The 12,644-nt window shown below is 41.4% G+C and overlaps 1 protein-coding gene across 9 annotated transcripts in view; it reads left to right on the top strand.

Annotated features, from left to right (window-relative positions):
• Positions 1 to 12,644, top strand: part of RYR3 (ryanodine receptor 3) — a 550,085-nt gene that overhangs the window by 216,407 nt on the left and 321,034 nt on the right. For all 9 annotated transcript variants that reach the window (XM_067028902.1, XM_067028901.1, XM_059058605.2 and 6 more), the window contains exon 3: positions 3,812 to 3,919. In XM_067028902.1, the coding sequence (XP_066885003.1) occupies positions 3,812 to 3,919 (108 nt within the window). The remainder of the gene's footprint in view (positions 1 to 3,811; positions 3,920 to 12,644) is intronic.

Here is a 12,644-nt window from a genome sequence, read left to right as displayed (position 1 = left end):
AGTAGAGTCAGACACAGATTTTGCAAGATACCCACAATCTAGGGAAACAGACTGCATTGCGTGAAGAACTGTATAAGCCGCAGCGACTGTGGTTAACAGCATAATAGAGGGAGAGCAGCCCTCTTTCTGTTAACTACGTCTTCTCTTCATTTCCCTGAAGGATTGCCTCGTACAAGCTAGTACCCTGGTGAGTGTACATTGTGGCGTGCTAGGTAGAAAAATGCTAGATGAATCCAATAACAGGAGGGTTAAATTCCCACCTTCTGGGACTTAGTAAGTCCCAGAAAAATACTTTGAGTGCAGCGAGGTATATGTTACATAGATTTATGGAACATGGAGGGTCCATAGGCCTTCCCTTTCACTGTTTTCTACATAGTGGGGTGAAATGAATACCTAGTTCCTGGCTTATGCAGAGCCCTGGCATCTCAAGGTTTTCTGTAGGACATTTGGAAACATGGTGCCTCTCTAGGCTGAGGACAGGGCTGGGGAGAGTGATGAGGAGCTATTTCAGAACAGATGTCAACAGAACCCTTCTCTCCATGCTGAGAATCATCAAACACATGTCCCACGCCTGCCAGGCAGTGACCGAGGCACAGGCTCCAGAGCACAGAGACAATGAGCCAGCCTCCTGGGGAAACTCTCATGCTGCAGACAAATTAGCTTTGATGGACCAGTGGCCTTGGCTCATTCTTGGGAAATGTGGAGGTGAGAGCTCAGGCCAGTGTGGAGTTTAATTAAGGATGGCAGCTGGTGGAGTAGGTCAGATGGCTCTGTGCTCTGCGCTCCATGCCACAAGCTGCTAGCTGCATCTTGTTTTCCTCCAGATATTCCTGTTGCCCTGTTCCCCACCCCACAGGTTGTTCTGCCTGGTCTTGGAGTGGTGTGACCTTATCCCCGAGCACGGAGAGTCCAGGCAAGACCACACTCTCGAGGAAGAAAAACGAAACTGTAAGGAAACTGTGTAAACCAGTGGCAGATACAGTGTTCCCATATGAGATGCTTCCTCCCCATATGCTCACTCTCCCTCTGTAAATGTACCCATTTGTACCAGTAATTAAATCACGACCACCTTGGGACTTTTAATATCTGCAGGGAAAAGAAAAATGTAATTGGAGCATGCCTCGTGTCTGGTATCCGTGGTCCTCTATCTGGATGGGGGATGGCATCGCCGGGGGAGAACTCCTATCCCTGTCCAAGCAAACCAGAACAGGAGGAAAGAGAGCTGACAGAATCACACAATCTCGTATAAGGACAGGATCTCTAGCACTTGGAGCTGTGAAGGTTTCTGTCTTAAAGAGACTGGACTAAATAGGGTTCTTGTAAAAGTGAGCATGAATGTTGGGGTCATTCAGCTGATTAGCCAAAACGCACCCATACCTGTAGACATTCCTGAATAGAGAAATCTCCAAATCGCATGCTCTATTGAAGTGAAGGAGGAAGAGGAGACACTCAAACCCTAGCTCTTTTTGCTTCCTCTTCTGGTGACATGAGATCCAGATAGACCAAGATATGGTAGGAAAAAAACCTCTGTAAAATCTTCTGAGGTGGCATCCTCTTTTGGGAGACTGAGTTGGACTATATATATTTACGGCATATGGTCTTTAGGGAAATGCTTTATCATATTATTGTCTGGTACTTGTAATGATGCAATATGTACTCTAAAACACTTCCTGATATGAAGCCTTGCCCTGCATCACCAGCCGTCTGCTTGCTCGAGTCTCATACAAATGAGTTAATTACCTACAGCAGGAACAAACGTTGAAAACGAAGCAAGAAACGTAAAATAAAGGCTGTTGTCTCCTCGTGTTACATACAGTTTCTCCTTGGTTACATCATGTTCGTAAAGAGAACTGGGCAATTTTCTGTAACACCAGAATTCTAGGGAGTCTGGGTTTTTAGGATTTGTGACTGTAGAGATCCTAAGTAGAAAAGATTTAAGTGGCAAAATGTATGTCACCCATGGGCCAGTGGCCTTCAGGATAGGATGAGCCACTCTTGGCTTAAGGGGGTCTTAAAACTTTACTAAAGGGAAAGAGTGGGCAGGTCCAACAAGTGGGACATCATTTTAGTTTTGAGGGCATTGAGGTTGGGGAGGAGGAGGAAGAAGGTACAAACACTTGGAAATTAAAGGGAAAGTAAAGATCGCCAATTCCATAATCTTTATTTTAAAAATGAAAATGTTGAAAATCAGAGGGGTTATCTGTGCTTTAATAGCAGGCTTGCTTTTAGCTTTTAAGTTGGAGCTCCATAGAAACAGTGTTACCTGTCTCCTAGCGTTAGACAAAGCTGTTGGTGACTTCTGGCCCTCATTCCTTATTCCTGTTACTCTGATGGTGTCAATGTTCAGTCAATATCACAGAGGAAACAAAGGCTTGGTGTGCAAGGTGAATATAAGCTGTATTCCCAAGGAAAATGATGTATCGTGGAACCGGATTGTAAACTCCTGAGGAGCATTGATTTTGTTTTGCATGTCTTTATATCTTTCTCAATACCAAGCACTGTGTTTTGCATACATATAAAACTTAAATATTTGCTGATTGAAAATAGTCTAGGGCTTCCCTGGTGGCGCAGTGGTTGAGAATCTGCCTGCCAATACAGGGGTCACGGGTTCAAGCCCTGGTCTGGGAAGATCCCGCGTGTCGCGGAGCACCTAAGCTCATGTGCCACAACTACTGAGCCCACGTGCCACAACTACTGAAGCCCGTGCACCTAGAGCCCGTGCTCCACAACAAGAGAAGTCACCGCAATGAGAAGCCCATGCACAGCAACAAAGAGTAGCCCCCACTCGCCACAACTAGAGAAGACCTGCACACAGTAACAAAGACCCAATGCAGCCAAAAATGAATAAATAAATAAATAAATAAATAAATTTATTTTAAAAAGAAAATAGTCTCGTTGTGAAAAAAATCTGTAATATTTTCATCAGCACCAGGAACAGAGCTAAGTGTATGGATTTGGAGACAGAGTGCCTAGATTTGAATCCAACTCACCCAAGTGTAAGCCATGACCTTGGGCAGGTGACCTAACTTCTCTGTGCCTTAGTTTCCTTGGCTGTAAACTGAGAGATAAACAGTATGTATACATGGAGTGATTGTGAAAATTAAATGAGCCAATATAAGCAAAGCACTTAAAACAGTACCTGGCACAGAAAAGTACTCAATGAGCATTAGCTATTACTAGTCAATCTGCAGAGAAGGCTGTCTGTTTTTGAGAAATGTTTGAAAATATCATGGTATTACCTGAGCATATAATAAATTAGAATGATTGTTGTAGGGTTCATCAATTTCTTTGTTCAGAATTAAATTTATATAGCTCTTAATCCTCTCTTTTTACACTGTGGTATCCAGATTTTCTTAACAAGTAAATGGGCTCCCTATTTTGGTCACTATTTCCGAGTGTTTGGTCACTATTCTGGTCTTGTCCTCTTACAAATTATTGTGGATGAGATCCCAGTGACTTTCTTCCTTTGGTCCCACCCAGACATCAGTGTCGATAAGCCTTCTCTCCTTCAGCAAGGCTGGATGTGTATTCTTCTCCCATGTGTGCCCCCAGCCATTACTCAAGCTGATCCTGACATTTTGGTCGCTGTTCCCTTGAGACTTGGGGCTTTTCTTCTCCTCATCCTTTAGAATCCAGCTTGAAACCCATTGTAACGTGAATTTTTTAAAAAAGCTACCTTTTGTACTCATTCATCCATCCATCGATCCAAGTGTTACTTTGATTCATAGGCTCTTTGCCCTTGAGATGTTATTGCGTGACTGATCCCCAACTGATATGAGTAGGTATCCTCATTCTGGTTTTATTTCCACAGTATGTTCCTCCAGATCTCTGCGTCTGCAATTTTGTACTGGAACAGTCCCTCTCTGTCAGAGCCCTACAGGAAATGCTTGCCAAGACAGGTGAAAATGGCGGCGAAGGGGTGAGTACCTGAATTATGTCCTTGGTGGGGATTGGGACACTCCATAGCCCAAAAGTATACAACTCAATTCATTCCTCCAGTTTTGAACTAGAAAACCTTAGTTTTCCAGTTTCCTTGAGTCAATCCTCTTATTCCTCTTACTTAGCAGCCCTAACTCTGCTTCCTTTGGGTTAACGAACTTCCACCAGAAAATAGAATAGATCACCATTAATGCTGCCTGAGCAGGGCATAGGACATTGAACCCATAATCCACTAGGAAATATGGAGAGGCTGAAACGGCCTTGGGATGTGGGGATGGGTACCTGTTAGGCTGTTTGTTTTTTCTTGGGAAAGTCTCATCAGAGATTTATGACTGCCTCAGTGCAGCACAACCAGGTTACAGCATTTTGAAGAGGATTTCCTGTAGAATGCAGAATCTTTGACATGTACCCAGATTTCCACAGTTTCACTCATGATGAGCAAGTACAAAGCTGTCTTGAGTTTCTATTGTTGGTAAAATTGTCTCTAAGTCTTTAACTGAGGGATGATGGTCTCCCAAAGGTCTCCTAGGCAAGGCTTTGGCCAGAGACTTCAGAGTAATGTTTGACCCTTTCACTGATGACCCACATCTATTTCTATTCATTTATCATCAAGTATTTTAATCCTATGGCCTGAATATCTGAAGTCCAAACACCCCTCTCCACCCCCCTTAGATACTTTATTAGATGACTATCCTTTATCTTCTGCGTTACTACCTCAGACTAACTGCTTTGGTTCCCTCTGTGCCTACCTCCCCTATCATTTTTTTTTTCACTCAACTGTCATAATGTTCTTTCCAAAATGCAAATCTAATCACTGCACTTTACTGTTTTAAAATTCTCTGTCTGCCCATTACCTTAAGAGAAATCCCAAATTCCTTAACTAGGCATAAAGGCCTTCAGGATTTGGTGAGCCCTGCTTACCTTTCCTGCCCCGTCTCTCTCCCCTCAACCCCAAGCACTCAGTGATCCAACCACATTGAATTCCCTTCACTTCCTCAAACATGACAACTCTCTTTACCCCCAATCACATGTGTCAGCTGTTTCCTCCATGTAAAACAGCTTTCTCCTCCTCTCTCTCTTCCTTTATGTAATCTTTACTTCTCCTTCAAGGAACGAGTCTAGATATTAGGTCGACTGAGAAGCCTTTGTTGACACCGTAAGTCTAGGATGGGTGCCCTAGCTTGAGCAACAGTCAGTAAATAGTTCTTATCATTGTGTACCATAATTACAAATCTAATTTTTTGCATCCTATACTGCACATAGGTAGGAATATTTGCAGGACCTAGCACAGTTTATTACTTGACTTGAAAGAACTCACAGATCATAAAGAAGTGTCTCATTGGTGGTAGAAGAGACAATGACCGTAGACTCAAGACAACCAATGTTTACATTTGGGGCATCTTCCAGCTCTTAATGTGATCTTACATAAGTCTTCCAATCTCTTGGCGCCATAGTGTTCTCATCTATAAAATTAAGATGTTTAATTAGTTTTCTAGGGTCCTTAACACCAATACTTGCGATTCTTTACTCTTTCGGCTTAGCATAGTATGCTTTCATTAGCCATCTGAAAATAGCTTTTCCTTAGAGCATTAACACAGATGAGTTTTTATTCTTTTCATGTTCACTGAAATCTGTGTTCACCTCCTCCTGACAGTTACCTCAGTACCCCCATGCTTTCCTCAGGTACATACCCTCAAACGTTTCCAGTTCTGTGGAACGAATTACTTTTTAATTGCTCACTTTTCTTTCCAGTATAATTAACTCATGATTTACAGACACCTTTGGTGAGAGCAACCTGGTTGATGTGGAATATCACCACTTTCAGTGTCAATCAAGATCAGCTAGACCCTGCCAATATATGACCCAGGGTAGAAATTGGGAAGATAGAGAGAAGCTATGTTAACTGGAGAATTATCTTGTGTGCATTCTCTTATCTTGTTTGTTCACAAAGTGCATTTCAAAGGACTTCTTTTTCTTTACCATTTAGTTTGAGTAGTTCAGGGAATCCTATAGATGGCAAAGTAAATTGAAAAGTTCTTTTTATAACCCTTGCTCTTCTTTGTTGCCAAGAACTTAAACAATAGTCTTAACTTGATTTGTCTTTTAAAAAAGAATAAATAACAATTTATTTTCCAAATAGAATACTAATACCAACTTAATAAGATTGAATTCTTAGTTTGGGAACATATGAATAAGACACACCTTAATTACCAGCCATGTTATAGCAGAAGTTTATTCCATATAGTTATATATTTCAGGGGCCATCTTTAATTTATAATATTTAAAAACCAATATGTTAAATCTTATTGGAGGAGCCATTCTCTTTGAAAAATCAAGTCCAAAATAAATTATCCGTGACATTTTTATTATTAAAAAGTCATTGGATAACAGTCAGCATGTTGAGTCAGACTCTGAATTTTCCCAATGTGTCATATTGCTGTTTTGTGCCATCTTACCAAAGAAAAGAGCGATCCAACAGTTATTTCCCATCTTGATACATTATTGCTATTATTATTAATAATTAGAGATCTTAGAGCTAGAGGAAGGGATTTGAAAAGAGAGCTGGAGTACAGATAGGAGAGGGTACTCTTTTTAAATGATTTAGATTTTATTATTTGTTGGTGGCTCCACTAGTTACCTGACCAGCAGCTTCAGTTGCTATAACTGAAGTTATAGCAACTGAAGACTTGCTATAACTGAGAGTTCTTGGAACTCTCACAGTTCCATCTGGGCTCTCAATCTTTATTGTGAGAAATAATATTTTTATATAACCTCTTGAGTCTGAATGTTTTGCTTTTCTGAAGTGATTGCTGTGCGCACTTACTATTAGTACTTAATTTGATTTGAGGTGATAATATTCAGCAGGGAAGAAAAAGAAAAAGTGGAAAAATCAAGAAGGAAGTGAGTTAACACGACAGAGCATAATGATTCTCCGGGGAGCCTGGGGATGTTTGACTGGGTTCACATCTCCTCTGCATGCCAGTCCATTCTGTTTGGAAACAGGCATTTACTGCTTTTTAACAGATATTACTTTCCCTAATGATCATGACTGCCACCAAACGGGTTGCTTTGAAGACGGTCATTTTTCCTTCTAGGCATAAACTGGTCCTTTTGTGTCTGTTCACTGCTGCACAGCAACTGAACTTTTTTAAAAAAATGACATGGGTTATTTGTTTATTTGTTTGATGAGCATATAGGAGCCTTTTTTTGCAAGGATTGACAGTTCTGCAGCAATTCCTTTTGCCAGCAAAGAAAACAGAGGTGTACAGCTTGGTTTAACGACTGAGTTTATTATGGAAATGTCCTTAGCTACAGCCATTAGCCTGTGGGACCCAGCTTTATGTTGGAAAGGAGAATGAATGATGAGGAGGCCTTGGGGGCAGAGAACGTCAGTGGCCCTCAGAGTCCACCCTCGCTAAACTCATCCTTGGGTCACTTTACTGCTGATTAAGTGCTATCGGATGTTATTCTGGGAATATTACCAAGAGATGGATGCTTGGCACTGTGGCCAATTAAATAGCTGGAGTTTGATGTAAGATCCTTGCATACAAATATGAAGGTATTTTCACATTTTGGATTGATAGAACCTACGGTATGTGAGGTCCCCAACCACCTTCAGCAGGACCTGGGGCTAAAAAGGATGTCACCATCTCCCTCTGAGTCCTCAATCCTCATCATCCTATGGCAATGACTTTGAATACAGAGCTAGCAGCATTTGTAGTGAGAGAAGCTCCGTTTTTGGAGTCAGGCAGATGTGTTTTCAGTCCAGGCTAAACTGGAGCAAGTGACCTCTGGGACAAATTGTTTCCCCTTTCTGTACCTGACTTTCCACACCTTCAAAATGCAACCTCCCTCATAGGGTCGGGTGAGAATTAAATAAGTGCTGAAAGGTGTCTGTGGGTGTGGAAATGAATATTGGTTCCTCTTGTCATCTCTGGTCTACTTCCTCCTGTCACAGATCCTCAGGCATATTCAAATGCCTCAAAGGAAGGAGAGACCCACACTGTATGACCAGGTGCATGTTAAATTGAGGGTCGAATAACTACAAATGGGTTTTGACGTGAATGAACATAATGCTTTTAAAAGTGAAAGGCCCTGATTTACACAATTACCAGCTGCACTCCCGGTAAGGGCTCTGGTTTTCTCTGAAAGTTGACTTAATCACTGTCAGACTTTTACTACTTAAAAAACAAGAAAGAGATGAAATATACGTGTAAGAAGAATTAATGTTACGGTTGTATAAGATCACTCTTGACTTTAGATTCTAAAATATCTAGAATGCAAATACACACTCAGCCTTTTAAACTTGATTGGGAAATGTGACCTGGAAAGATACTCTTTCTGCAAGAACCTGTCTCATGGATAAGCTCACTGAGAGGTGGTCCTTTAATTCCCCATGTTACTTATGAGATGGTCCCATTAACACTAGGAGGACCTTCAGGCTCCTTTCACATGCCCCTGTCTTTAGAATAGAGAATACTACACGCAGCACAGTTGCTAAAGAAATGCATACGTGTGGTGGCACATTTGTCAGGCTCAGGCATGACGTGCCCATGCTTTCTGAGAAGCTAGGGGTTGCCTCCTGGCATTGTGTGACCTTGTAAATGGCCAAGGAGGCATAATCTTACATTTTGCTGTATTCATGTAAATGTTATTTAAAGTACATGTCATGAGATACTTACCTTGTAGCCAAGATCAAGACATTCATCCATCTTATAAGGTCACGGAAAATTTAGTCACAGAAAGGTGACAACATCATTAAAAAAGAACCTACTAACGATGCATCTCTGGGCTTCCCTGGTGGCGCAGTGGTTGAGAGTCTGCCTGCCGATGCAGGGGACACGGGTTCGTGCCCCGGTCCGGGAGGATCCCACATGCTGCGGAGCGACTGGGCCCGTGAGCCATGGCTGCTGAGCCTGTGCTCCGCAATGAGAGAGGCCACGATGGTGAGAGGCCCGCGTACCGCAAAAAAAAAAAAAAAAAAAAAAAAAGATGCATCTCCCCTGACATGGTTAGGTAATGAACAAATCAAAACAGTTGCTGATGAGGGGAATTAGAAGCCCATTGTCTAAAGCTTGAATTCTGGCTGTGCCCAGATTTAGAGATCTTGTGCGAACTCATCCAGAATGAAGAAGGCAAATAGGAGCCTTACCTTTTTATTCCTGGGACCCTGAGTTCCCACCATCATTTCTGTATTATAAAAGAGAAGGGACAACCCCCATCATCCAGATGTAGCCTCTCAATTTTCTGAGGTTTTTGTCTTCCCTTCATCATTGTCAGAAGAGCCAGAATGAGAATTTATTTTGGTATGTATGTGGGGAGGGAACAAGATTGATGAAGGAACTTTGTACACAATTCTAAATAAACCTGGTCCCCACTGATGTTTTTTAAAAGAAAGAAATTATTTAATGAGTCAAATCTAACAGTGGGCATTAATTACACCTTTAAAATAGGACATAAGATTTCCTCTGGAGAAAAAGTACAGGGCTTCCCTGGTGGCGCAGTGGTTGAGAGTCTGCCTGCGGATGCAGGGGACACGGGTTCGTGTCCCGGTCCGGGAGGATCCCACATGCCGCGGAGCGGCTGGGCCCGTGAGCCATGGCCGCTGAGCCTGCGCGTCCGGAGCCTGTGCTCCGCAACGGCAGAGGCCACAACAGTGAGAGGCCCGCGTACCGCAAAAAAAAAAAAAAAAAGTACAAAGTCACTTCTGCATGTGTCGGTAAGTCAGTCCCAGGACCCGCCCATATATGCCCTAAAGCTAGGGTAGACAGGATGCACCAAAAATCACTTTATTAGGTGTTCAAGTCTGAACTTCCTTTGCACTAGTTGGTAAAAAGCCACTGCGTCAAGCTCTCCAAGTACCTCCTCGGTACTCCCACTCAGGACCTCCCCTCTCCAGTGCCACCGCCTGTCGGGTTGTTCATCCTGTGGGTGTTACCTGCGCCTACTGCCTAATGGACAAGAGCCAGATACCACAGTATTAAATTCTTAACTTGTTTGACTTGATCCTACTTTTTCTTTTGAAAGGGAGAAAAATAACATTCTGATTTGGGATGCTTCCATTTCTTTCTTTAACCTTTGGCTGCTCATCCACACCTGCTACAAAAAAATAATATTTTTGTATTAACAAAATAACCAAACCCATTTGGTGAAATTGCTCTTACATGCGAAAGTTTGAGGGGTTTAGATACCCAAAACTACTCTTTAAAACCTGCCCCATGTTAGAGCTCATGGCAGCCTGTTTGGTGACAAAGCTGTCAGGTGGTTTAGTCCTAGTACTGCCACCTACTGGAAGTTTAACTGTAGGCAAATCTCTCACTGCCCTGGGCTTTGGTTTCACCATCTATGTAGGACAGACATCAAGATGAAGAAGAGCTTCCTCCTGTCTGTGATGGTTGCAATGCACCAAGTTAAAATAGAAAAGTGTCACCATCTCACTTCCTCTGGTGTGTCCCATTGACAATAACCCATCACCAATTAGCTGTGGAAATTTTAGCCTGTTGGCATTAGCTGTTATTCTGGAGATCCCGGCTCCCATAATTTTAAGTAGATGGATAAATGCATTTATTCTCTTTCTGCCTTGGTGTGGACAAAGAGAATTTTTTCACACTCCCTCCAAAATATCAACCCTAAAGCACTAAGTGATGACAGTATAGTTTTAATTTTTTTTTTTTTTAGACGTGAATCTCCTATAAATTTTCTTTTGGAAGAATATGGGATATATTCTGCAGTTTTGACAGAACTTCTTTCTTCAAAGAGCCAGATATTATTTTCAGAAATTAAACAATAATGAAAGGGCTCCAAACTAAGGTTTTTAATGTATTTTTCCACAGACCAAATTGTCATTAAACTTAAGTCTCTTCTCACTTTCTTTCCCCTTCCTTACTGTTTCACTCATTTTAGGCTATGATTTTAGAATTTTATGCTGATATAATGGATTTTAATGTTTCTCTGATAAGCTAATACTAATGGAAACGTGTGCAAGTAACTCATGTTATACTGTTGAACCGGTCTTTCAATAACATGATATCTCATTAAAATTTGCCATCTGGAAGACCTTACTTAATGGTAAGAAAACTCCTCTTTGGTAAAAGAAGAAAACTCCTCTTTGGTAAAAGAAAAACTCTAATGGATTGTTTGCAGTATTTCTAAGAAAAGGAAATTCCAAATTTTCTGATGTGGGTACTGACCATTTTCCTTGGGTGGATTTTCTTGCATAAATGTAATTTAAAAAATATGCTGCAGACAAATTTCAGCTACAGCATGTTGCTTGCTTGCTAATTTCTTGATGACGTCAACACAGTAGTACTGGAAAAGTAAAAACAAACTTTAACGTCTAATGCCACTGCTTACTTCTAGCCAAAATCACAAAATATTCACCAGATAGGAACTTCATACCCTCTATTCCCATTGGGGTCTTTCTCTATTGTAAGTATCAGCAGATTCCTCAAATGACTTGAAAGCTTTCAGCAAGACTGGCACACACTAAAATATCCATTTACTGTTTTGCTTTGGATTTTGCTAGCTCAGTGACCTCTTGGAATGGATATGTTATTCACTCCTTTACTGTACATGTACTTTGCATGACAACTGACTCCAGCTGTATTTGTAATGAACTGGGCTTTTCACTTGTGAGTGTTCAGGGCAGTTTCCATCCTTTGTGCCTCTGCAATTTAAAAAAACACCACCGCACCACACACTTCAATCTGGTGGAATTAGAGGTGGCTGCACACTTAGGAATTTGTTGCCAAGAAGCTTGTTAAACTGCTGCTCTGAAATTACAAGGATGGCTTGCCTGTGGACTCATTTTTTTTCCTTCGAGATATTGAAAATTGTTTTAAAATTCTTTTTCCCTCTGACTATGGTCTAGATGGCCTGTGGCCATAGGGTTCAAGTTGGTGAGATGACAGAAGTGTGTGCAGCCTTGCCTTACTCCAAGCTTCTCAGTGCTTCAGACTTGCCTAGTCTATTATGCAACTCCAGCTCTGCTCTTCCGGAAGGCTGGAATTCATAATAAAAATGGAAGAAGCTACTTGGATATTTTCCCTTTCTCATGCAACTTCCCCAAAGTCAACCAGCAGAAAAATCAAATGTTAATTTCAACAGTTAAGAATAACCATTAAAGTTAACTGGCTTTTTACATTTATCCATATCCTGAGTAGAAGCATTTTCAAGTAAAGAACCCACAGAATTAATTTTTAAAGCTCCAGACTCTATCATCCCCCCCCTCCCCACTTCTGAATATAGTGTTTCAGCTTGAGTGGAATTGCCTTTTCTTTGCTGGAATTTTTTTTCATTCTGAAGTCAGTACCTCCTGCTTAAAATCAGTATGCCTGTGTGATCGTGGGGTTATTTTGCAAATGTGATAACGTGTAGCTTGGATGATGTTACACAAACCCTGGAATTCTTCTCATTGTTGCTATGGACGTTCAAATGCTCTGTGAATATAGTCCTGTCACAATGACCTCAGTTGTCTTAGGAAGCTTGAGAGTCTTCCCCAAGGCTGGACTAAATATAGTTTTCAGTGGTTGTATATGTTTGTGTTTGTGTGTGTGTGTGTGTGTGTGTGTGTGTGTGTGTGTTCTTTACATTTTAAATGTAAAAAAATTTAAACATCTTCATTAAAGTTTCTTAGAGGAGTGAGGTCGGATTGGGGTACTTAAAATTTCTCCAGTGCGTACTAAGTATGTAAACACTTGTATTCT

This window comes from Kogia breviceps, chromosome 3 (genome assembly GCF_026419965.1).
Source record: "Kogia breviceps isolate mKogBre1 chromosome 3, mKogBre1 haplotype 1, whole genome shotgun sequence".
Lineage (NCBI taxonomy): Eukaryota > Metazoa > Chordata > Mammalia > Artiodactyla > Physeteridae > Kogia > Kogia breviceps.
This window is presented reverse-complemented; position numbering and strand designations above follow the sequence as displayed.